Genomic DNA, 25,503 nt, shown 5'->3' with positions numbered 1-25,503 from the left:
ATAAATGAAGCCATGAATGAGGTTGTACAGAGCTGAAACAAATCCTCTTCTGTCTCTTTTTAACTGTACTGCATTTCCGAGAGTGCTGCTGGTTCTCTGGCATCCATACCTTCTCTCTCTGTTTGACTGCACCTAGACTGCAGTACTTTGTGCAAATAGGCAGCCCTCATAAACGGCTAATTGTGTACATTTACCACCTAAAACATTACTCCAAACCCATAAAAGTGGTACACCTGGGCTGCACCAGTTATAACTTTCTTTACTGCTGGATTATGTGGATGAAATATGCCTTTACTGTTGGAAAATCATGTAAACAAGGCTTCATAATGTGTCAATGAGCATCAACAAATATCAAGATTAATATGATATCAATTCAGAATGAGTATGAAACTTTGCACGATGAGGAAAAATGGCAAGTTTGCTACACAAGCACCAGAATGCTGCTGAATTGTGTGTGTCGAGATTCCATGAATGAAAATAGTTAACAAAATTACAAGGAGGGATCAAATGCACCATTATTCTCTTAATAGCAGTCTGTGTAAAATGTAAACTGTAATACTGCAATCCAACATTACAGGAAGGCAACGCACAGAATTATAGCACAAGTGCTGTCTTTGATGTGTCATTCATCTTCTTCTATATACAGTATCTATCTATAACACTGTATTTGACACATTTGTAAGAAAATCTCCTTTCTCTACACACGGCAGCTCTTATTTCCCCCACATTAGTCTACTTCAACATTTCTGAGCTCTACATCTATGCACTTTTCATTATTTTCCTTCCACCGAGCCAACAAAAACCTATCCTTTATGAAAAAGGGAGATACATATAAAAATGCAGTGAATAAAGAATGAATAAATAAGGTTCAATAAAACATGAACATTGGTCCATATTCTCATATTGCCTTGTAGAGCTGCTCCACCATGAGGAAGTTTCCATGTTGAGCCCGGATCATCACTAAAGGGGGAACCAATAACGTCGCCCTTTCTCGCTCCTTGAGCTCTACAACATGTGCTCAGATGAGAGAACGTTAAAGATCAATAAATAAAAAGTATTTCGCCTCGTTTCACTTTTTCACTCTTCCTCGTGTTTCTTGTTGCCTCTTAAGTCATTCTCCTAGCCTCTCTTCCCTCTTTTCCCTCCATCCACCCTTTGATCAATCTCTCCTCCAGGTTTGGAAAGATGGATTCAGGGAAGCTAAAAGTTCTCTCTGATTTTTTGTTGTTGTTTGTTTTTCCTTCCACAGTTTTCCCATGTTTACCCCCAGCCTTAGATTTTAAAAAAAGACCGTGGGGAAGCTGACATCTCCTCCTCCTCCTCCTCCTCCTCCTCCTCCTCCTCATCCTCCTCCTCCTCCTCCTCCTCCTCCTCCATATAGAGGGAGGAGCGGGATAAGGATTTGCCATTCTCACTTTTCCTTCTTCCTCCTCCTCCCCCCCTAGAAGGGTGAGTTGGGGGAGTAGACGATACTGGCGGAGCTGATGGAGATGTCATCAGAGTCAGATGGGAGACTGGGGTTCGGGGAAAGGTCAGAGCAAGTGTCAGGGGTCAGAGAGGGAGGGGCCATGGGCAGGCCAGGGAGGCAACTGGGAGGCTCCGCCCCTGGTGTTTTTGTTGTTGATGTTGTTACTGATGTTGTCATCGTCGGCATCATCTGCAAAGGCAGTAGCTTCACATCCGGGTGGCGTCCTCGTCTGAAAACCTGCCCCTCCTTATCAAGAGAGGTGGCCTGAATGAGGATAAAACAGGAGAATATTATGATTAGATCCTCTAATGCAGGGGTCCAGTGGCACAGTAATCCAGTATGGAAGACCAGGAGAGCCTTGTACATGTACATCCGGTCATTAACTGATCTTTAATTGGACAGTCAAAAGAGGGATAAACAAAAGCATTTAGTCAAATTGGTGAATTGATAAAGAGATCTATTCACAACTAAATAAAACTGATCAATGAAAATATCAATTAAACTATATTTATTAATACCTAAATTAAAAGCTCTGCATCACCAAACTTCTTAAAGGTCCCATATTCTGCTCATTTTCAGGTTCATACTTGTATTTCGGGTTTCTACTAGAACATGTTTACATGCTTTTATGATGAAAAAAACAAAGTCTTTTTTTAATACTGTCTCTCTGAATATACCTGTATTCACCTTCTGTCTGAAACGCTCTGATTTAGCGCCTGCCTCTTTCAGACCCTCTCCCGAAAAAGCCCAGTCTACTCTGATTGGTCAGCATTTTGGGGTCCTATACATCTTAGCTCCCTGCACCATCATTGCAGCCAGGGAATGACTGTAATGGCACTGTAACAGCACTTTCTACCTATATATAGTATAGTTGTGACATCACAACTGTACAGAAGTCCTGACGGCTCGTTTAAAGTTTCATTATTTATTAAATGACATTTGCATTTCTCCGTGGATTGAGTGTTTTGATACTTACAAAGTATGAATATACAGTAGCACCCTGGCCTGCTCAATAATAAAAGAAAATACATGGAAATATCACTTTTTGCAATATGGGACCTATAAATATTTTTAAGGGGCATTTTCAGCTAGATTTTGTTTATTAATGTATTGATTTGTTATTCATTTATTCAAGCCTATTGTTGATTCTTCTTGTCAGTGTCTGATTACTGTTAATATCAACCAGTCAAACTATAAACCTTTATAACCATGAACCTCTAGGTCCTCCCTATATCAATGATGGCTAAAGTCACACAACAGGAGCTGGGCAATGAATAGCAATGTCAGGTATTCGTAAGAGGCAGCTTGGTAGGAAGCATGACATCAATCAAAACAAACACTGAAACTGACTGTGACAAACAAGGGACAGGGTTATTTTCTTTGGAAAGCGGCATTCACAAAGAAATGGTGAAAATAGAAAGTGACTGTCACTCAACCTCAGTTTGTTTACTTTGAACATGTACCACAAAACCAAAGAAATGTGGTTTTGTGGTACATGTTCAACAGCGACGTTTAGGAGAAACATCCACAAGGGGAATTTTAAGGTTGACTTGCACTTCCTTATTCACACACTCAGAAATCCAGGGGACACTAATACACACTGACAACATAGGGGGCAAGGCAAAAGACAGAAAAATCAGCGATGCATATGCGTGTGTTTACAGCTAGCGAGGGAAGAAAGGGAAGAAGCAAAAAGCCAAGCACAAAGACCAAGGAGCAGGGACGACACGAAGCCATCAAAGCAGTGCTGTGGCAGCCGGCCAGCAGGACTGCACACAGGGAGGAAGGGAGTTTCAGAGACACTATTTCGCTTTGTTTGGACTTCTCGCTGGTTTGTGACCATCTATCTGGTTGTGTCTCTATGGAAACCTGGCGTACCTTATCCAGTACATGGCCGGGTGCTGGTAGAAATCCAACGACCCAGATCTCTGCATAGAAAAGCTGTCATCCAACTGAACACAAAGAGAAACCAGCACAATCAATCTAAACACCAGTTCACTTGTAAACAGCAAACTTCACTCAGAAAGTGTGATCCGTCTTACGAAGGCGGAACAAATCGAATTAAAAAGATGACGCCTGTGTAAACCATTTCAAGTACAACTTTAGTTAGCCTAACAATCTGTCAGACCAGTTGGTTTATGGGTATTGTAGTTTGTAGTGTGGTGACTTACAGAAATGACTGACACTCCTGCAGTGGTATCGTTGCCCTTTGGACTGGTGTTGAAGTGCTTCTTTATCTTCCCTGCTACGGACAACTGATGCTCGTTCTCACATAAACCCTCATCCTGTTTAGAGCCAGGGAAGAGAAGGGGGGGAAATTCATACGGGAAGATATTGCGACTCAATAGATGTGAGCTCAATAAACGTTGTACTTACGGTGACCCAAGGGTGCTCTAGCACCTGGAGGGCAGTGTATCTCTGATCCACCTCCACCTCCAGCATGGATCGAATCAGCTCCTTCAGCAGTAAACAAACACTGGTGAGTCAAGTCAATTTCCTCCAACGTGCTGATTTGTTCAAACACACACAAAGATCACATCCTCACTAACATAGATATTCACCTTGGCTGTCTCCGACACATTGTCCCAGTACGGGAGAGGAAATTCTAGCTGTCCCATTAGGATCTGATCAAAAAGCACTTCCTGATCTTCACTGCTCCTGCAAACAAAAACGTTTTCACGTGATTGCGTCTATATGAAGAAAACACTGCTCTGATTGTTCACAGGAGTAAAAATTCCCATACGCAACTCTGTGTGTGACATTATTAGATTAAATGTGATAGTGGAATTTCACTTGGTGCAGTAGCTCTTTCTGTCAGCTTACCCTCGAAAGGGTGGGAAACCACACAGAAGGATGTAGGTGATGACTCCAGCTGCCCAGATGTCCACCTTAAGGCCATACCTGCACAAAGACAAAGAGATTTAATGACTTCAAGGCAAAGATAAAGAATCATCTTTAAGCTGCAGCCTAACCGCATTAAGACGTGACTCATACATTGACTGCGGTCTGTGTGTCATTCCTCTGATTTGTCCCTGTAACCTCGACTCTTCCAAAGATGCTCTTACCCTGTCTCTGCGATGATTTCAGGTGCTACATATGTCGGGGTCCCGCAGACAGTGTAGAGGGGTCCGTCCACTACAGTCGCCAAACCAAAGTCTCCCAGTTTCAGGCTTTTGCTGCCGTCCGCATGCTCATACACCTAAGCACATACAAGAATATATAACATATACAACACATTTTGTTAAAACTTGTATGCAATTATGTGTGTTATATTTGTGTTTGGGGGGTGGCGGTGTGCTTCTGTCTGCTACAGTGTCCTTTTTGATAGTACCACTGGGGGGCGCCAACATCTGATATTTTCAATTCCCACACATATTGTGAAGTACACACGTTCAGTGGCTAAACTGGTGAAGAAGTAGTTCAATGCGCTGTACGTGTTTGTGTTTGTAATAAGGGGTGGACCAATAATAGTAGCACCTTAAGGCTGCAATAATCAATTTATTTTATTAAAATGTTGGTCAGACGTTTCCGTATCCATCAACTCATTGCGCTGGGTTCATGGCTTTCCACAAGTCTAAGAAGTAATTTTGGGTGGTAGACGGGGCAAAGGAGGGAATGAAAAACAGAAGTTGATGGACGAGGATGGAGAGACAACGACGAGGTCGACAGAAGGGAGAAGGAGGGAGGGGAAGACACATAAGAAGGAGGCTGGAGAAGGAGTGTGCGGGAGGTGTGAGGGCAGCAGGGATGACTCATCTCTCTCCTTTGTGAGAGTCTGGAGTGAGTGATATTACTTCAGCATTCATTCAGAAAGGAGGGAGTCTTCACTGCGGCAAGTTATACGAGCATGTACTGAGCAAAGACGCGTGCAAGCACTCAGTGTGAACTCACCAGCAGGTTTTCTGGTTTGATGTCTCTGTGCACAATGTTGAGGCTGTGGAGGTATTTGATGGCGTTAGCCAGATTGTAGAGCATGCCGCTGGCGTCTCTCTCTGTGTACCTGTTGGCAGAGGTGATGGCGTCGAAGAGATCTCCCCCCTGCGGACAGATCGTGATGGGCGGGTCGTCAGTAATAGGAACAATCTGACCAGATTTTTTTCACACAGAAACTGACAGGTTCACTTCATAGCTGTTACTTTTTTTTCTGCTGAGGAGAGTTTTCAGCTAGAAAGTAGACTCAATTGCGAGGTTTTTTGTTTGCTCAGCAGCTGGAGGGGTAAACTGTGTCCTCATTCCTCAACCAGGTTGAAACATCTCCTCCTCCCGCTGTCTTTAATATTTCCCTTTCATTAGATTTTCCCTCTTTAATTGAACCTTTTCTTGTTTTCTTGCAGGATTTTTCTCAGTTATCATATGTTTCATTCTGTATGAATCCCCCCCCGACCCCCCCCCCCCCCCCCCTCCTCTCTCTCTCTCTGTCTCTCTGAGTGGACTAAGTGGAACAGAGGCTTAAAATAAGGCTGAATCTCTCCAACTCTCTCTCCCAGCACAGGCTTGGACAAACTGTCAGCACCCGGCTTGCACAGCGACAGTTATTTAAGCATGAGTGCTGTCAGCCTCGAACCAATTTGCACTTTTCTGCCTCCACTGTATGGCCATAAGTATGCGGACACTCATACATTACACTTACTGTATATGTGACTGTTGAACATCTCACTTCCAAAAAGCATAGACATAAATATTCTATGTTATTCATGGGAGGCAAGATTTTGGAACCTGGCTGCAGGAAACGTTCTCACATTCTGCTACAAGAGCGTCAGTGAGGTCGGCTACGGGTGTTGGGCGATAAAGCCTGGCTCACTGGCAGCATCCCAAAGGTGTTAGATGGGATCGAGGTCAGGCCTCTGTATGAGCCAGTTAAGTTCTTCCATGCAATATCAAAAAACTTTTTTATTTATGAGCCTTGTTTTGTCATGTTGAAACCAAAGCTGTTGCCAAAAAGCTAGAAGCACACTATTTCAAGTTTTCCCTTAGTTTAAACAAAGGGCCTGGCCCAAAACAGCACCAGGCAAAAGTGTGTTTATACCCTACATTCAGCTATATTTTGTATCATCATCATCTCTCTCTCTCTCTCTCTCTCTTCTCTCTCTCTCTCTCTTTAGCTGCTCTTTCGATCCGCCAACCCTTTCAATGCATCCATCTGTCTCTCTCCCTCTCTAAGTCCCTACCACTCTCCACCTCATTCATCCACAGCCTCCTCTCGATCCGCCTACTTTGGACACACTCACACGTACACACACTTCTTCCACAGATTGCCTCTCATCTATATTCTGTAGTACTCTACACCACAACACGAACAGATGGATCACATTCCCGGCTCCTGAATTATGCACAAACATTTCTTGACTCAGAGAACCAGAGAGAATAAAGAATGTGAACACACGAGCGCTCCGGGCCAATGACCGATTCTCTCAATCCCACAGTGTGCGACTGGTTGCAATTCATTATTTGCTTCACCGGCTGAATGTCACAGTTTGGTCTCTGTTGCCGTTTCCGCCTCCCTGCTCCTCTCTGTCGCACTCAAGTTGGAGATAATGATCACCATCATACGTAGAGAACAAATCATCCATTATCTTTGTTTGGTCAAACATTCCAGTCTGCCCATAACCAAAGTGGCTGACAAAAACATACAAATAAACATGTCATCAACATAAGCAATAAACGAACATGGCCACACACCTTGACCAGCTCCATGACCAGATAGAGTTCGCTGTAAGTGTCCATCTCTTCTATAAGCAGGACAATGTTTGGATGTTTGACCCTGCGGAGAATGTCCACCTCGTTCTGGATCATGTGCTCCTAGAAATAAGAATTGAAATTGATGTTATAGCCAGTTGAAACTAATTTATAAAAGGAAAAAAGAGTATCTCAGCACCAGGCCCTCTGTTGGTGTGACAGTGTGGTGAGAAGTGTAACCTTACACCCAACAGTGATGTCACGGTATACCGACAACACTGAAGTACATTTCTCCATCACTACAACAAGGTGACGAGTTAAACCACTGGAGTTCAATGAAAACAGGATTGTTAGATGGTGTTTAATGGCTTTTTGAGACAAAGATTAAACTGATCAACCTAAAAATGTAGATGAAGGGATTTTCTATTCTCCTGTTATAATAATCCTGCATAGAAATTGTGTGCACTGTTGAATTGCAATCTGTTTTTCTTTGCTGTTTCTTAGTTTTATTGACATTCTTTTTCTACAATAGGAACATTTATGCCAAGCAGCATTAGCCTTGTAAAGTACTCTCCTGCCTTCAGAGTCATAGTTTACCTTGCCTCTGCATTTGCCCTTGTTGATGATCTTCAGAGCATACTCCCGTCCTGTGGAGTGCTCCACACATTCCCGGACGACAGCAAAGTTCCCATCGCCTAACATGCGTCCCACCTTGTAGCGGTCGGATATGTAGGACGGCACAGCTGGAACCTCATCGACTAGAACCTCAGCTGCAGGGAGGAAGGACGAGGTTTAGAGCAGCTGAGGGACTCAAGTTTACACTTCACACACAAAGGTTATTAGAGAGGACCTAAAGAACCTTTATTAAATGCTATAGTATTAATAGCTAATAACAATTCAATCATTAATATTTAACAGGTTAAAAAAGTTAGGATTAGTAAACTTGCAAATGCAAAATAAACAATACATTTACGAGATCAAACTATGCAGAAAATAAATAAAATATTAAATAAACAAATACAGATAACACATATACTTCAATATATATATATATATATTCCTATAATCAAAAGTAGATCAATTATAAATTATTTTGACCATGAATTTATCAAATTGAGTTTCAGAGCCAATGAGGGCTCTATTTACATCCGACGGTTGACATTTTGTTACACTAGGGCTCTGCAGAGAGCCCTGCAAATGGCAATCAAGCTGGCAAATGGAAAAGTAAATACGGAACTAAATTAAAATTAAATGGCAAATATATGCAATCAGCTTTCAATTGAATTGATGAATGGATTTATAACATTTGAGAAGGTCATCTAATCAATGATGAAAATGTCAGAGATCCGTGACTCAACTTATGTGGTTTTTTTAATACATTCCTGGTATAAACTGTACAAAATTTACCCGCATACTATTGTTTGTAGTGTCACAGAGTTTTATGGAGTCAGAGAGGTGAAAAAAGACACCAAAGGAGGGGGGGAGTATGAGAAAGTGAGGTGATGAGAACAGGATGTGCAACACAGAGACAGGAATGATGCATCAGAGGTCATGAATGATTCAGACACGCATGATATTTGCAAGTACAACGCCTTTGCCCACTGACAGACAGATGGGACATTCTTGTAACAATGATTCCCCTCACCTTCAGGAACAGGGCCATCCCCGTCTTCCACTGAGCTGGAAACTTTAGTAGAAGACAGAGAGGTGGAAGAACCCTGGGACCCCTGCAGAGAGGCGGAGAGGGAGACAGAGAGCAGAGGTAATTATTTTAATCTGCATTATCACCCAAAATAGATTGTAATCCACTCCACACACACACACACACACACACACACACACACACACACACACACACACACACAACAAAACACCATTAAGCAGTCCCTTCTGCTACAAACCCAGTCGAAACAAAAATGGCCGTCCAAAAATAGACAAAGGGACATTGTGCGACTCGTCTCATCCTCAGAACATCCTTAAGTCTGTCTTTGTGTTTGCATGTCCGTCTGTTGTGTTGTGCTGCCCTGTGCTGCATGTACACTGTGCTCACAAAAAGAGCCAGAACAGATTTACTTAAGCCACTGAGCTGAATATAAACTGGTTGCTTATTTAGCAAAGCACCTCTGGGTGTCCATTTTGGACAGACAATTGCATCCTAAATAGCTGCTTTCATTCACATAACTTTAAAGCCATTCGTATCCATGTGGACCTTCGTTTTACACCTAAATACTTTTAATACCTTTAATAACACGTAAAAACACAGGTTTTTGGTGACAATAAGGGTGGATGAATACTGCATTTCAAGTGGCTGGTGAGTGGTAGGTCATTAAGGGGAAAGATGTGCGGCGTCTGCATCTATCTAAAGACAAAAACTCATTACGCCCTCCACCTCGTGACCTTCTGTCTGGTTGTCATGGAAGCAACGAGGAGCGCGGATCTAGTCGGGACTGTAAATGAGAATCTACTCCTCTCCTGTCGTTCCTCCACTCCTGTCCATCTTTCTGTTCTCATCTCCTCCATTTGGACAATTTGATTATGCTTCACTTGTCCCTTCATTTGCAAGATGAACATTTTTCTCACTTTCCGTAGCCTCCTCTCTCTTGCCGCACAGTCAGTCTTGTGGTGGCCAGTGATGGACGTGGACGCCCTCGTAATTCTTCTAAAATATAAACTGGCCGATGTGAATTATTAACAAGTGCAGTTTGTACTGTAAGTGATCTTCACTCTGTGTGTGTGTCTGCGTGTGCGTGTGTGCGTGTGTGTGCGTGTGTGTGTTTGTGTGTGTGTGTGCGTGCTCGCGTGCGTTTGTGTGTGTGTATGTGTGTGTGTCTGTGATGCATGAGCCTATCTGCGTGAGAGCAGTTTGTTGGTAACTAATGTTGTCTCTGATCATTTCAGTGCAGGTGTAGTATTTTTTTAGCCCTCTCATGGGAATTCATACCACATAGTATTATTCACACATGAATCAGTCCTGGCTCCTATGAAGAGATGAGATCTAAAAAAAAAAAGTGTTGCTGAATTAATGGATGCTGCCCATTGTTATGATAATAACCCAGCAAGCATTTGTAACAAGGTGACGCATAAAAGGAGGACAACTTTGGCATCAACAAATTTTAATATGGCATTGTAAAAGCCAGGAAGAAATATTTAAAGCTTTGAGTAAAAGTAGTATTACTACATTGTAAAAAATAATGGTACAAGTCATAGTTGTGCATTCAAAATCGGAAAAAAATACTGTAGATTTGGCATCAATGTACACTTAAAGTACCAAAAAAGAAAGTACACATTATGCATTATTACAGGATTAAAGACCTTTTTAATGGAATTCCATTGCTAGGCAACAGCCTTGGTCCTGGTTAACTTCCTGTGAGCTGATGTCATTCACATTCACTACAACAGGAAATAAACTGGGACACATTTAGAATGTTTATGTTTACAACTTTAAAAAAGGTCTATAATTACTGATGCTTTACTGTATACATCATATTATCATTGATTGTTTTTTTTATATTTAGTATTCATAAAAAGTATCTAAAGTTGACATATAATAGAGGGGTAAAGAGTATAATATTTGTCTCTGAGATGTATGAAGTAGAAATAAGAAGTTGCAAAAAATAGAAATACTCAAGTACTTTAGCACAGTATTTGAGTAAATGTACTTAGTTACATTCCACCGCTGTTAAAAGCTCAATGCAAACTGTGACTCTGTGTAAAATCATATCAGATTTTCTGATTTTCCAACACTGCAGATCAACATATAATTCATGTAAAATGCTTGCTGGGAACTAGAATTTCTTGTCTTATTTCTACGGTATCCAGTCAGACTGTGATACAGCCTGGGGAGTTTGCAGTCATGGCAAAAAAAGAGGAAAAGGCCACCCATCAAAAAAATGTCTTAGGTCTGAAAATTACTCTGAGCTGAGCTCAAGTCACTGTCAGCTCATTTACTCATCCCTACTGCTGTGACCTAAAAGCCACAGGTGAATGTAACTGTGAGTCAGGCTGGATTTGATTTATGTAATGTTGTTTTTGCTCGGGCACTCATCCCGGAACAAGAAAACCCACTTAATACCCATAAAGCCAATGACTCTCCTGTGCTTTATCTACAAAGCATCCTTCTTCTGTTTTTTTATTCCCTTTTCCTGACTCGTATATTTACCTCTCCTGTGCCCTTATCTCACATCCAGCCCTGTCCTTTACTCGCTTTCTCATTTTAAACTCCTATCCATCTCTCTCTCTTCCTGTCACCGAGGGAAACAAAATACTGTTGCTATGGAAACTGCTCACAGAGAGGAGAGGCAGCCTTTCAGACTTCCAGTGTGGAGACAGAAGCCTATATATGGCCATTTCCTGTCCGCCGGCTGGGAGGTATGGTTCAACCTCACATGAACATTGTGTCTCTCCGTCCTGTGTGAAAAACTACGAGACAGATGGAGTGACAGTCACAGTGAGAAAGACAAGAAACAAAGAGGAAGGAAGAAAGATGTATGGAGTTTGGTCTGGCTGATATTGATCATTACATCTGTCTTGTTATTGTTAGACCATCCAGCTTTCTCCCCGTTGCACAACACAGCATATACTATTCCTAGCTCTACATCTCTACTCTTTTGCTTTGGCTATGACTCACACCACAAAAAAAAGAAAAACACACCGACAAACCTTTTACATCATGGCAGGAGACATTGCTCTTCAAACCCGCAAGGGCAACACCGAGCGACTGAATACTAATCGGCGCATAAATGTGAATTAAACAGTATGTCAGAGATTGACCTTAAACGTGGAGCATCATCTCATGTTTGTAGCAGCAGAAATAATGAGAAGGCACTCTGTCAACTGCAGAATTCAGCATAAAAATGCACCGCAAGTTTACAAAACGACTTAAGAGTAATGCTCGCCCTGTCCTTGATGACCCCGTTTGAATCCGATTACGAAACACATCCTAAAGCCGACTTTCTCTTTCGTCCCTCAGGCAGAGAGAGAGCCAAACCTCCTCTCAAGCTGCATTTCTCGTCACTTTCACTGTCACGCAACATTCAGCAGAAGCAGGATTTATTGGTGTTTGCTTCTGCGGAACAGAAATCTAATAAGATTTGATAGAAACATAGTGCTTTGTTTTGTCCCAAGTTCCCACTCTGTGTCTCATAAGGACACAAGGTACAGCAGATAATATTTCTTGGCTCTTATTTTGGTGTCTAGACAGACAAGAAACATAATCTATTTGGCTCTCATCTAAAGAGCTCAACAGTGTTTGGGGATTCTGACTTTCTGCTCTGCCAGTTGGACACAGAGACATTTTCTAATCACGATCCGTATGGACCGCAATCCTGGGGAATCACAGGAACGTGATTAAATGCTTCAGGGAAAATTAAAAAATGGGAGACTTGGGCTGCCCATAAGCTAGAAAAAAAAACATCCAGAACGGAAGCAGTGGGACAGGGGAGATGAATGCACCACTGGGATTGAGTCAGTGTTGTAATCTCTTCTTTGCTCGGCTGAATACAGACGTAAGTTTAATAAAGGGGAACATCATCATCCTCCATCTACTGGAAATGATCTGTCTGTTTTTGTATCTAATGAGAATGATGACATGCGAACCAACACAAATGAAGAAAAACACATGATGAAAATGAAACGACAATGAATTTAATGATGACATCAACAAAAGGAAATGAATACACGAAGCAAAGAAAATACAAACAGAAACAAATGAGCCAAGAAGAGCTGGCAGCCTTACATGACAAAAATACAAAGTGTAAATGATGGGTCAGGTTATCAAATATAATTTGCCTGTGATAGAGCACACAGAAAATGTTCATTTTTACATACACGTATGTAAATGGCAGTGCAAAAAAAACGAAAACATCCTGAAGCCCTCTGGAAAATGTCATGTTGCCAATTTAAGATATGTTAAAAATGAGCCGTATTTGAATAATTCATGAACAATTTCAAGGAAATAAAATGTTCATTTAGAGCTTTAAAAATTCAAAATCTTCCAGTTTTCATCATGTGCTGCAGCCAGTCTTTTTGGCAGATGGGAACAAAAAAAATTGGACAAGCCGTCTAATGACATCAACACGACATGAAATAAGAAATATAATACAACCAAATAACAAATACAATCTTTAGTAACAACACACTCACATGGATGAGACAAGAATTGACAACTTCATAATACACACCTTCAGTCTGCTCTCTCTCTCTCTCTCTCTCTCTCTCACACACACACACACACACACACACACACACACACACACACACACACACACACACACACACACACACACACACACACACACACACGCTCACACACGTACACACATAATTTAATGATGAATCACCCAACATAAAAATATGGACAGTAATGAGAGATGGAGCATGCAATTCAACGGATTACAGATGTAAATGACTCAATGGTGAGAGGAGGGTGTAGGTGATATTCTACGGTTGACAATTAGCACTTTTTTTTCTCTCATATGCTCACAGAAACAGCTACCTCTATCACCTGGCTATATTGGCAGCACAGACCTTCTGTTTCTCTTTTGTTCAACCTGCTAGTCACTGGGTATTGTCTTTGTTTTAATGATTTATTTCCCTGTCTGTGTTTTTTACATTCAATGCAGGAAACAGATTGGGAAAAGCTGGGACCTCGCCAGCTCATTCGATTCATCTGCACGCGCTTCACAGTAGATATTAAGAGAAAACAAATCCAGGGTGTGTGTGTGTCTCTGTGGATGCGTGTGTCTGTAGGTTTCATATAACATATTGAATATGGAAAGCTTGGGTGCTCAAAGTGAGGCAAGTGACCCTGAAAGGACTCTAAGAAGCAAAAGGAGAAGAAAGGAATGGGTGGCATCATGATTGCAGACCAGTCTTTCATGCCTCTGTTGCTAATTCATCAAAATAGGTCATACTAGCGTGTATGTATAAAACATGTTCAAGTGTGCATTGAGCTGTTGTCTGCCGCCTGTGCACAAATGGAGGTTTCATGTATACATATATACAGTGTCATTTTTCTGAAACATACATAAACGTATAAGTGATTCTGTGCGCTTTGCCATGAAGACGTGTGCTTGCAACTATGCATGTGTAAAAGGGGGAAAGGGAAAAGCCATAGTGCAATGCTATGTCTGTGTATTCTGCTCGGGGAAATAGGTTAGGATTATTTGAGCTGTGCGAGCAACCTACATCAGACAGCAAAGTGCCTCTTAGTGTTTAAATGCAGGGTCCAGCGGGGTGAACTATTTAAATGCTACACTCGTAGTAGGTCACTGAGGCTCTGCGGCTGCTGAGGAAATGGATTTATGGTAGCTCTGAATGCTTTAAAGTCATTCTTTTAGCTCTTGATGTACTTTTATGAACACAAATATTAAATACAGGAGGGTTTTTTTTTTATCTCTGAGTCATGGTTTGGTTAGATTGAGTTTAGTTTTTCAGGCGTAAGGGTGAGAATGTTACTCGCTTGCTATTATTATACAGCAAGCATAACAATAAAATTATTTTTGTGTGTGTGTGTGTGTGTGTGTGTGTGTGTGTGTGTGTGTGTATACTCTACATTTGTGATTATCCTTGCCTGTTTACACAGGGGTGACATAGAGGGAGAGGAAATGTGCAAATATAGTGTCAGAAACTTGGCGCCTACTTCTCACAGAAGCTTAGAATTAATCTACAAGGGAAATGATGGAATATAATTTCTGCCTGTGAAGTTAATACCCTTTCATATGGAGAAGTGAGAGAGTGTGTGTGTGTGTGGGGAGAGGAGGGGGGACTGGCTGGGTGGTGGGGAAGTGAGAATGGGTGAGAGATGGTGAAATTAGAAACTGTCAGGGAGGGAAGGGACAGAGGGAGAATTGCTAACAGGATGGATAGAAAAAGTAAGAAGTGGGGGAAGAGAATTACACCATCATATAGCTGAAGCGTGTGAAGCTGCTGAGTGCAGGGGAGAGATAATGGGCTGCGAGGCATCCCTTCCTTCCTTCTAGCCAAGCCATTCGCAGGCTTAGTACTGAGTGTCAGCGAGCACAAAGACCCAAATAATCTCTTGTCGAGAAATACAACGCTTGTGAAACTATAAATTTAATGGCGGCATCACCAAGGTCAGGATTGTGCTGCGAAAACTAATTTGCGATGGCTAATGTCCGATGACAAAAGTGGACGGAAGCGAAAAGGCAGGCGATGTAGTTAAATGTGCAGAGGGGTGGGACAACATCTGGTTAGCCCTCCTTGACCTCTCTAATTAGGACTTTTCTGGATCTCTTTCTGAAACTGTGTTAAATGATCCGGAGGAGAAAAGGACAAAGCAGAAGGAACTGGACACTGTGATGGTACTGTATATGTGAGAAGTAGACAAAAAGGAAGAGAGAGGTTATAAATGTGTGCCCTCGCCAACCTCTTTCCCTTCCAACACTGAAATCAATGTTGACCCGCTTCCATTATAATACAGAAAAACTGTGGAAGTTTCAGGGCACCTGGCTGTTCTGATGCAAATCTGATGTGTTTATGATGTGTCCTTTGCTGACCTTCATATTGCATCAATATAACTTCATCACTGATGGATTCAGAAGCCTACGGGCCAGACTCTCCACCATCCATTAATTCTCCCTGGCACATTGAATGCAGCACGAGACCACAGCTACTGAGCCCAAGACATTCATTCTTTATGCTAAGCTGATTTTAGCTTAGATGGTACACACTAATTTATGTACTGAAATAATTCACAAACCATTACATTTTCTGTGCGATATTAACAAATGTCCCTGCTGGGGATTAATAAAGGAGTATCTTATCTTATCCTAAAACATACCAGCTTGACTCCAACCACATACCGCTCCGATATATCTAAATAATGCTCAGTGCGCTTGAGAAAAACACAAGACACACACACACAGGGGGGAGCCCATATGAATACATGACAGGTTCACATTTACTGTTGTGTCTGTGCGTGAATGTAAGAGAGTGAGGTGAACCCAGCGTGCGAGTGTTTGCCGAAATGCGTAAAGGAACTAAAATCAGCAGCAAGCTTAGAGTTCCCGCAAATTAAAGAGCTGCTACGAGAAAACAGAGTCTGATTAGGATTTCAAGCTGATATTAAAAGCTCGTCATCGTCACTGTAAGAGACTGGATTACCAAATACTTTGATCTCAAACACGTGCACGCACACAAACACACAACACCCCGCACATGAACCCTCTAATGTGGAATTCAAGGTTTGTTCTTCCGTTAGAGCTGCATGCTCCCTCTCTGCACAACAGTGTCTTCTCTACAGTGACTAGCGTTACAGTGTACAGTACATGTGTTTGCATCTCAGATCTGTTAGCTACAGAGCACATATGATTCTTAGGTTTCTTATCAGGGATTTCTCTTAAACCCAGGTCAATGACAGAATACATGATAAAAAGATGACTTACATAATCTGATTTACTAGTATAAAATGTGTTTCTATGTTCTTTCCACAAAAGGACATGTACAAAATGAAATGACTTGATTAAAAAAAAAGGAATCCTAGATCAGCAGTCGGTACTGGCTCTTTTTTTTTCTTTTTTTTAACTGCTTGGTGGCTAACAGATGTTGCAAATTTCACAGAATAAAAACAGACATGAAGATCGGAGCAGGGCGCTCACAAAGCCAACCGCCGGTATCACTTTTAGATCAGATATTGCACAATTTACGGACTGACCGACATCTAAAAGTCAGTGATAACATCATTCATTGTTTAGCTACCAAAGGCAGACAGAGTTCACGGCAGGGAACGTAGAGCTATGGGGTCAGTATGGGTGGGAACGTGACAGAAAAACAGCTTGAAATGAGGAGTTGCCTTTGAAAAAAATCTATTAACATTGGATAAGAGTTGTAACATTGGAGGATCCTAACATGAGCCAAGCCATTCTTGGAATCCCAGAGCAGCACTGCGTGAGGTCAAAGGTGAACGCCCTGCCCCTTCTGAGACACTAAAGATGTTGGGATGTTGTGGTTTCTTCGTATGCCTAGCGACTCTAAGATGTTGTCGGCCTATGCTCAGTCACAGATTTGTCCTTTTCCTGAGAACATAGAGGGAATGTGTTATAAATATAGTGTCACTAAATGTTATGGGTGACTGTCGCGTGTATTGTCTTACCTGGCGTCGGCTGAGGCTGCCCGGGCTGGTCAGGGAGGGGCTGGGAGACTTTCCCGAATGAGGAGTGGACAGCTGACTGGCCGGCGTCCCGTTCACTGCAAAGAGGAAACGAGATAGCAAAAGCGAAGGTGAGAAATATTGACATAAAAATGTATTCTGGAGCGGTTTTATCACGAGTGTCTAGCGGCAGCCGCAGCCCACACTTCCGCCCTCAGCTTCTCTCCATTCACATGAATGACGCGGAGGAGGAGGAGGAGGAGGACAAGAGGGGAGTAAGAGAGAAAGGAAAAGAGCACTCAAGTCCACACACTGCTCTTTTTCTTTTTTTTTACTTCAGCAAAAATACAAATCCAGAGAGAAGCCAGTCAACCTTATATGTTCACTGAATAATTACAGCATGTTCCAGGCTTCAAGTGCATGGCTGGAAGACATCCACACAACAGCAGGCTGTCCTCGTTTTTTTTTTATCTGGTGCACTTGGGAGTGACCTCAGCTCGGTCTACTTTGTCCAGCTGCAGCACAGCCCAAAGAAACCCAGCGGCATCACCTCATTAAACAAGAACACTGGATTCATCAACGACGTGCTCGAATCCTGTGTGTGGTCAAGAAAAAGGCAGATTCCAAAAAAAGGCTGACAGCATCATTAATCTGAACATATGAATATGAGCCTGTTTTCGGTCTGACTTAGAAACATGGGTTATTGTCTCTTGGCAACAAGACACTGCTTCACCTCAAGTCAACTTAGGCTGCCCTATAGGTTTATGAAACTGGAGTAATTGGAGAATGCAAAGATGGTAACAGAGTCAATTGCTTATTCCTTGACATAGTGAGTCAAACTGGAGGTAGGTAAGCTTCTGGTGCTTGTAGGAGGGCCAATCAGGAGCTCTGAAAATCAGTGTTGATGGTCCTTGTGATTGAACTTCAACACATATAAATAATGTGACTTCCATGGCCAATGATGTAACTCCTCCATAGCATTTAGAGAGAAAAAATTTAAATTTAAACGCCAAGAATGAAAAAAAAAAATCAGCAGATTCTTTATTTTATGCCATGTTTTTTTTTAAATAAAACAAAACAAAAAAAAAAACAATAATCTCATCAATTAATGCCCTTTCCGATGCATGTCTGACACTCATCATGCAGTAGAGAGGAGTGAAACATCTGGGAGCAAAGTGGTCCAACCTTCACCGTATAATAGCGTTTATTCCCCTGCCGAGATCAAAGAACTTTCTGAATTATTCAAGACAAAGAAGAAAAAGCCCACAACGGACTGAAATAGCACCGGCTGCCACTGCGTTGCTATTGTTATTTTCGAAACGTGGTGCCATGCAAAAAAAAAATTGACATAAAGAAACTGCTTTTGTTCAATTCCTGGACATCTTCATTGATGAAATTCAGCATCAGCGTTACGCACACGGACAGGCACTCCCCCCGGTTACACAACGGTGAGCCTTAACATTTAAAGACATCTCTCATTGGCCTCATACTATTTTTATTTTTATAAGTCAATTGCAAATTTAAAGTCACATCCGTGGAGAAAACAACCCGACATAATTTTAACATATAGTCCGAGCAGGACATTACAAACACAAAAGCCAATCAAAAATGGTGTTTAGGGTTCCTACCTTCCACTTCCAGCATGATGAAAAACACAGTGATAATCCAAAGTGGGGTAAAGAGAAGAAGAAGAACAGCACCTCTGTACCTACGTGCTCCGTCGTCCGAGTGTGATAGTAAACTGGTGAATGAGAGAGACGGAGCAGAGCTGTACTACACGGAGAGGCGGAGAGGCTGCTTGCGCAACTCTGACGCGCACCAGAGAGAGAGAGAGAGAAAGAGAGAGATAAAGAGAGAGGGGGGGGGGTAGAGAGATAAAGAGAGAGAGAGAGAGGGGGGGATAGAGAGATAAAGAGAGAGAGGGGGGGTAGAGAGATAAAGAGAGAGAGAGACAGAGAGAGAGAGAGAGAGAGAGAAAGAGAGAGATAAAGAGAGAGGGGGGGGTAGAGAGATAAAGAGAGAGAGAGAGAGAGAGGGGGATAGAGAGATAAAGAGAGAGAGGGGGGGTAGAGAGATAAAGAGAGAGAGAGAGAGAGAGAGAGAGAGAGAGAGAGAGAGAGAGAGAGAGAGAGAGAGAGAGAGAGAGAATAGAAGTAAAAAAATGACAGCTATAATTTGGATATTTTGGCTTCTTTTTCTTTCATGTGCAGACTTTGAGCTGGTAGAATTGCATGCAAGAGAGAATATAGAGTCATTCAAGGAGACTGGATGGTCAGGTGAGGCAGCCTGTGTATTCTGAAGGCTTTATTGTTCTTTGTCGAACATCCTTGAGGGAAAAAATGAGGCTATATTTGAACTGAAAGGCAAATGCATGCTCTGTATGTCTAACCTGACTCCGGCAGATGGATTGATTGCATTTGCTCAGCATATCCACTGGGAACTCTTGTTTGGAGATATTTCGGGAAGGGGCGAAAATACTGGTTGCTGATTGGAAAAAAACAGCTGTCTATCACCAACATATGGGCCAAATCAACCAATCAGATCAATGAAGCGTATCATGTGCTAACAGCTTCGAGGCAAAGCTCAGAAAGTAAACAACATGTCTGTAAAGGATATTTGCCGTTTGTGTAACGCAAATTTATAGATAAAAGGCCCAATATCAGGTGCCCGGTCCATATTCAAACAGAAGGATCCAAGAGAAAAAAGCGTAAGCGAGTGGCTTGCTCGATAGCTGTGCTCATCTCATCTGTGGAAGTGGCTTCTTGTTTTGTCACACTTAAATCCGCCTCAAAACCAACGCTGATTGGTTCAGTTGCTTGACAAACTTCTCCAAATTTTCTCTGCCGCACGTTACCAGACTGATCTGCGAGTAAAATACAATGGAGCAGGCTACTGTATGTCAGGGTTTTTCTTATTCCTGCAGTTATCTGGCCAGGGCATAAGACGTTTTATTTATTTATTTATGGTTTATTTGATAGTAGGGCTGCGGATAACGATTATTTTCATTGTCAATTAAATCTGATGATTATATTGTTTCCCAGAGTGATGACGTCCTCAAATGTCTTGTTTTGTCCCCAACTCAAATATATTCAGTTTACTGTCGTAAAGGAGTAAAGAAACCAGAAAACTTTCACCTTAAGAAGCTGGAATCAGAAAATGTTTGCCTTTTTTTTAATTAAAAAATTAATCAAACCGATTAATTGATTATCAGAATAGTTGGTGATTCATTAGTTTACAACTTATCAATTAATCTTTGCAGCTCTGTTTGATAGGGACAAATACAATATATAGACAGACTGAAAACAGTTATTCAATGCAAGTAGTGTTTAGCGGATGCTAGTTTGCAACAAGTGGCAATTTCCAGAGCTGAAAATTGAAGCTAAATTGCCAAAAAAACTGCAGTTTCTTGCATGACCACTTGAGGCTGGCTCCAGAAGCGAGTCAATCCGCGTAGACCCCCATGTTGAAACTTTACAGCAGAAATAAACTGTTTTGGTCTCTAAAGCTAATTTCCCCATTTATGACAACTGTACAGGGATACATTTTTAGACAACTTGTGTATTTTAATTATATTAATATTAAGGCTTAAATTAGGGCTTGCCGCTTTTAGTGACAGGTTGTTGCTGTGACAGGCAGGTTAGCAGTGGGGTCCGCCCACTCTGAGCTTCATTTTGGCTCTATAGAAACCTATGGGTGACGTCCAGGAGAGTCCATATTTTATACAGTCTATGGTTTGCAACACAAACCGTCCTGAAGGGCTTATGAAACTAAGGGATTAGAACGGCAAGGAAGAAGAAGGCAAAAACTGATTACAGCAAGATATAACAAAGGACACTCAGCGACGAGGCAGTCAAACTATAGGACGAGTGAGAATATAATTAAATTTACAGCAAGGCACAGTCAGATGTCAAACAATATCTTATCATCTTAGAAGCAGCTGAGGTAAACCTTCATCATTTTACAAATCTTTCTAGCTTTTCAAATTGAACTGAGAATGTGAAGTCGTGTTGAGGTATTTGAAGAGCAGCTCGAAGGTTGAATGCAGAAAGATAATCTGAAGACATCAGAAGTGATGCGTGTTTTATAAAAGATCAATCACCAAGAGTTTGAAGCCGCTCAGATAGAGCTGGTCGGCCATTTAATCGTAGAGTAATGCTTTATTTCTAGATTCTTCTTGCATCAACAGTCAACACTAGTACACACGGAGAGATCAGTTGATCAGACCAATTTGACCAAAATGCAATGCAGCCACAAAAGATGGTGTTTTTGTTGTCTTATTTCTTCTTCTCTCCTGCTCTGTTAAACAATATGGCTGCACAAAACTTAACAAGGAACATGCACCCTATGGAAAATGACCTAATCCATCTCCAGCTGTGTCATGTACTAGATCACGTAATGTGGCACGAATTTCAGAAAGCAGTGATTGCAGAATATACAGACATAGATATGCGGCTATGATGACATGTAATGGATTAATGGGTCTTAATCACGTTCTTCCCTGTACTTTGCTTATCTGCTTGTGCCACAACTATACAGTATATTATCACACTTTTATTTTAAAGGTCCCATATTCTGCTCATTTTCAGGTTCATACTTGTAATCTGTGTTTCTACTAGAACATGTTTACGTGCTTTAATGTTCAAAAAATACATTTGTTCATACTGTCTTTCTGAATATACCTGTATTAACTCTTTGTCTAAAACGCTCCATTTTAGGGCCTGTCTCTATAAGACCCCCTCCCAAAAAAACCTAGTCTGCTCTGATTGGTCAGCGTTTCTGGGTCTTACTCATCTGTGCTCTAGGCATCTCAGACCTGTCTTTGCAGCCGGGGAATGACTGGATTGGCACTGTAGCGGTACTTTCTACCTATAGTGGTATAGTTGTTACATCACAACCGTACAGAAGTCCTGACGGCTCGCTTAAAGTCACAGTTTCTGAATACGAGCTGTGTCTGTTTGTCTGTGGATTGAGCATTTTGATACTTTCATAATATTTATACATCACCTCGACCTGCTTTATAATAAGAAAAAAAACAATCTCTCACGTTTTACAATATGGGACCTTTAAGAATTACACCTCATCATACACATACTTAGTAAAAATGGAGCATGTACAATGAAAAACATGTGTGTTTCTTTATATAAACATATGATAATTTATGGAAGTTTGTGCATGGTCAATGAGGGCTGTCCAAAGGTATTCGGGGAAAAGTTTAGCAGAACTATCCCTCATGATACGTTTGGGGCAATTGCTTCTTGTGTTTCATAAACACAAAGCTGCATGTCATTATCTTGCTTTTAGTGCAAATATTAATACCAGATTATTTTCCCTTGCAGCCTGTTATTTGTTACGCTGCTTATCTGTTTTCAGAAAGTACATTTGTAACCTTCATGAGTGGAAGCCGGCAGCCCGGAGCGTCGCAGCCAGCAGAAGCTAATCCTAGATACACTGGATTTATTTGTGGGGTCGGCTGCCCTGCACACTTCACCATAGAGTATCTCCCATCATGTGGAGTTGCTTATGACAGAAAGAGAAAGGTGAGATCATGAAGTATCAGAAGTGATGCTCGCTGACACCCTCTGCACTTCTCTGTTAATTTTAGCTGACATGAGGCATCAGAGGAGGAGACAGATGGCGAGACAGGGAGTATGTATGAGTGCAAATTGTTTTCTCACATTATTTTGAGGCTGTCTAGGCACTCAGCTGGGGCTGTGACATCAGAGTGAAGCTCGAATGATGACAATGTCAAGCTGATACGCAGCAACCTGCCCACACACACACACACACACACACAAACGACATCAAACCCTCCACAATATGATTGTTCATACCTGAGAGATTTCTTTGTTGCCTTAATTGCAAGGTGACTGAAATAACACAGTTGAAAGTGAATCAGTCGTAATCATCGGAGATCGGTCAGATTATTTGAATACTGTGTACAGCCCTAGATAAAGACATATGATTCATGGACTACATTAGACATTAGACCTACAGTATGATTCACCCACCGAACATACCAACAACACATGAGTCAATAAGAACAAGAGTTTCAGCTGTATCTGTGCTAAGAAGCTGCCTGATAAGTTGTTTGTTGTTATTGCATTTCTAAATTGATTCATATTTTTCAGCAGCTTGGAACAGACTAGACAAGACAAAGTGTTTGTCTACTCTGATAAAGCAACACTAAAGATAAAACACATAGACTTAATAGTTCCACGGCCCTATTCGTTCCATCATCTGACGGTTTATGAGTTATATCCCCAATTTACAACAGAAATGTTTTCCTTTATTGTATACCTTTTTCCTCTCAAATTTGGAAATATATGTTAAGCTTTACACTATTTTTTTAATACATTTGTCAATGAGCGATGCAGTAACTGAGTTATTCACACACTGAACACATTAAGCGACTGTGATCGCTTAGTTTCATAAAAGAAAACCTTAGTTAGGTAAAACGTGACGCTTGTTTTGTTTTTAGGTTAAATATTTTAACATTTTTAAACTATTTTTCAGAGCGTAAAGAGGCTTTCGCATCTCCGCGCCGTCACTCACCACCTCCAGTCATTTTAATGAAGGAAGGGAAGCGGTTTCGATCACAGCAGTAAGGGTATGAAGCTGTTGCTGCCCACACGAACATGCACAGATTTTGCTTCAATGCAGTAACCGCTTTTAAAGGTTCATTTAAAAGTGCTTTTAAAAACCCAAGAAATGTGCTAATGGTTGAAATTGTTGACTTTTAATTAAAGTCTCTTGTCAAAAGCTAACAATTTATTGTGAAGTTGATACTGTAACTCTAAACAAAGACGGGCCCATACAACGCCTATAAACTCCAAATTTAACACGTGACTTTTGAAACCAATTGGCTGCACCATTGACGATTCAGGTGTGTCCTCTTAAATGAATACTTATGCAAACATTTTTAACTTGCAAGGGGGTGAATACATTTTGTAGGCACTGTATAGTATGTTATAATTTTACCATATTATCTTAAAGTCTGTCTTCTTTGTGCGTTTCTATACGACCGTCTCCCCAGTCTGTTTGTTCTTCCCTTCCACACTTCTGATCCGCAGTGGTGTCAAGTTCTAAGCTTCAGACACACAGAAGACACCAGGTGGTGTTCCACAGCACGTGTTGTGTTACATGCTCTCTAACATGCTCTCATACTCCCCCCGTCTCTCTTTCTCTATCTCTGGCAAAATTCACGTTTCACATCTTCTCTGTGCGGGTCCAGATCATTAGATGTGATAAGGAATGTTATTAAAGTCTGTGCTGGCTGAATGGAAAATTAATATGGGCTTTCAAGGCTGTTTTTACAAACACCTGAAGGCCTGCAGAAAGGTTTAAAATGAATGGCCTTCTCTATTTTGCTCTCTCCGAGTGTAGATGAGAAATAATAAAAATCTCTAAATATCAACAGATACAGAAGCTTTCGTGTGTGGCGTTCATAGTTTCATTGCCATAATCTCAAATAAAAAGGTTTTGGGTGACCTGCAATTAAATAACTGACTGCTGCAACATAACATTTTGAATAATTCATTCAATTAAATCCATTATTCTGCAGAGTTCATGGACTTTAAATCCTACATAATTATTACATTTAATAAAATGAATACAGTGATGCAAATCAGGCTGCACTGTTTTAGATGAAGATTAGATTGGAGTGTGATCAATTACGTTTCATATATTTCTTGTCTGCAAAAGATTAGCTGTTGTTAGTGTGCTGTAAGGGGCATTAGACAATATTAAAGGGATTGCATGAAGTACATATTCATAGTTAGTGGATAGCTATGAGTAGATGGAGGTCTGCAGTGTTTTTAAAGGTTCTTTCGGATTCATTGAAGTCACACCAAAACACAAACTAACTAACCAATCGAGGCGGCGGTAGACCAGCAACACTCGTGTTCTGCATCAACAAAATCAGTTATTACCGATGAATCTAGTAATTATCTTTCTGATTAACTGAATAACTTTTAAGTCTATAAGCCTATAAGTCTATAAGAAGTTCAAATCGCCGTGAAACAAACAAACCGAAACAAGAAAAGCAGCAAATCCTCACTTTTGAGAAGATAAAGTCATCAATGTCGGCAGCTTTGCGTGATTTATTAATGAATGATCAAAATGTTTATACATTTCTGTCATTCAGGTGATTATTATTATTATCGCAATGTTTTGATTTGATACAGTCCATGGGTTTAATCATTCAACTTTTATTTGATAATACATTACAAATAAATCACAAATGTAAATGTAA

General features: G+C 41.1%; 1 protein-coding gene across 3 annotated transcripts in view; it reads right to left on the bottom strand.

The window, feature by feature from the left end:
- Window positions 1–1,441: 1,441 nt before the first annotated feature.
- LOC310957060 (serine/threonine-protein kinase DCLK1-like) overlaps window positions 1,442–25,503 on the bottom strand; it is a gene marked incomplete at both ends in the record, with an annotated part of 47,176 nt that continues 23,114 nt past the window's right edge. For 2 of the 3 annotated variants that reach the window (XM_083927482.1, XM_083927483.1), the window contains 12 exons: window positions 1,675–1,732; window positions 3,347–3,420; window positions 3,640–3,753; window positions 3,845–3,925; window positions 4,030–4,126; window positions 4,292–4,369; window positions 4,534–4,667; window positions 5,360–5,506; window positions 7,148–7,267; window positions 7,742–7,914; window positions 8,790–8,871; window positions 17,256–17,350. In XM_083927482.1, coding sequence (XP_083783608.1) covers window positions 1,675–1,732; window positions 3,347–3,420; window positions 3,640–3,753; window positions 3,845–3,925; window positions 4,030–4,126; window positions 4,292–4,369; window positions 4,534–4,667; window positions 5,360–5,506; window positions 7,148–7,267; window positions 7,742–7,914; window positions 8,790–8,871; window positions 17,256–17,350 — 1,253 coding nt within the window. Of the gene's footprint in view, window positions 1,733–3,346; window positions 3,421–3,639; window positions 3,754–3,844; window positions 3,926–4,029; window positions 4,127–4,291; window positions 4,370–4,533; window positions 4,668–5,359; window positions 5,507–7,147; window positions 7,268–7,741; window positions 7,915–8,789; window positions 8,872–17,255; window positions 17,351–25,503 lie in introns of all 3 variants that reach the window. The other variant, XM_083927481.1, reaches the window with a different exon arrangement.

The sequence above is a fragment of the Echiichthys vipera genome (assembly GCF_963691815.1).
Source record: "Echiichthys vipera genome assembly, chromosome: 14".
NCBI lineage: Eukaryota > Metazoa > Chordata > Actinopteri > Perciformes > Trachinidae > Echiichthys > Echiichthys vipera.
The sequence above is the reverse complement of the archived record's forward strand: the minus strand, read 5'-3'. Positions and strand labels throughout refer to the sequence as shown.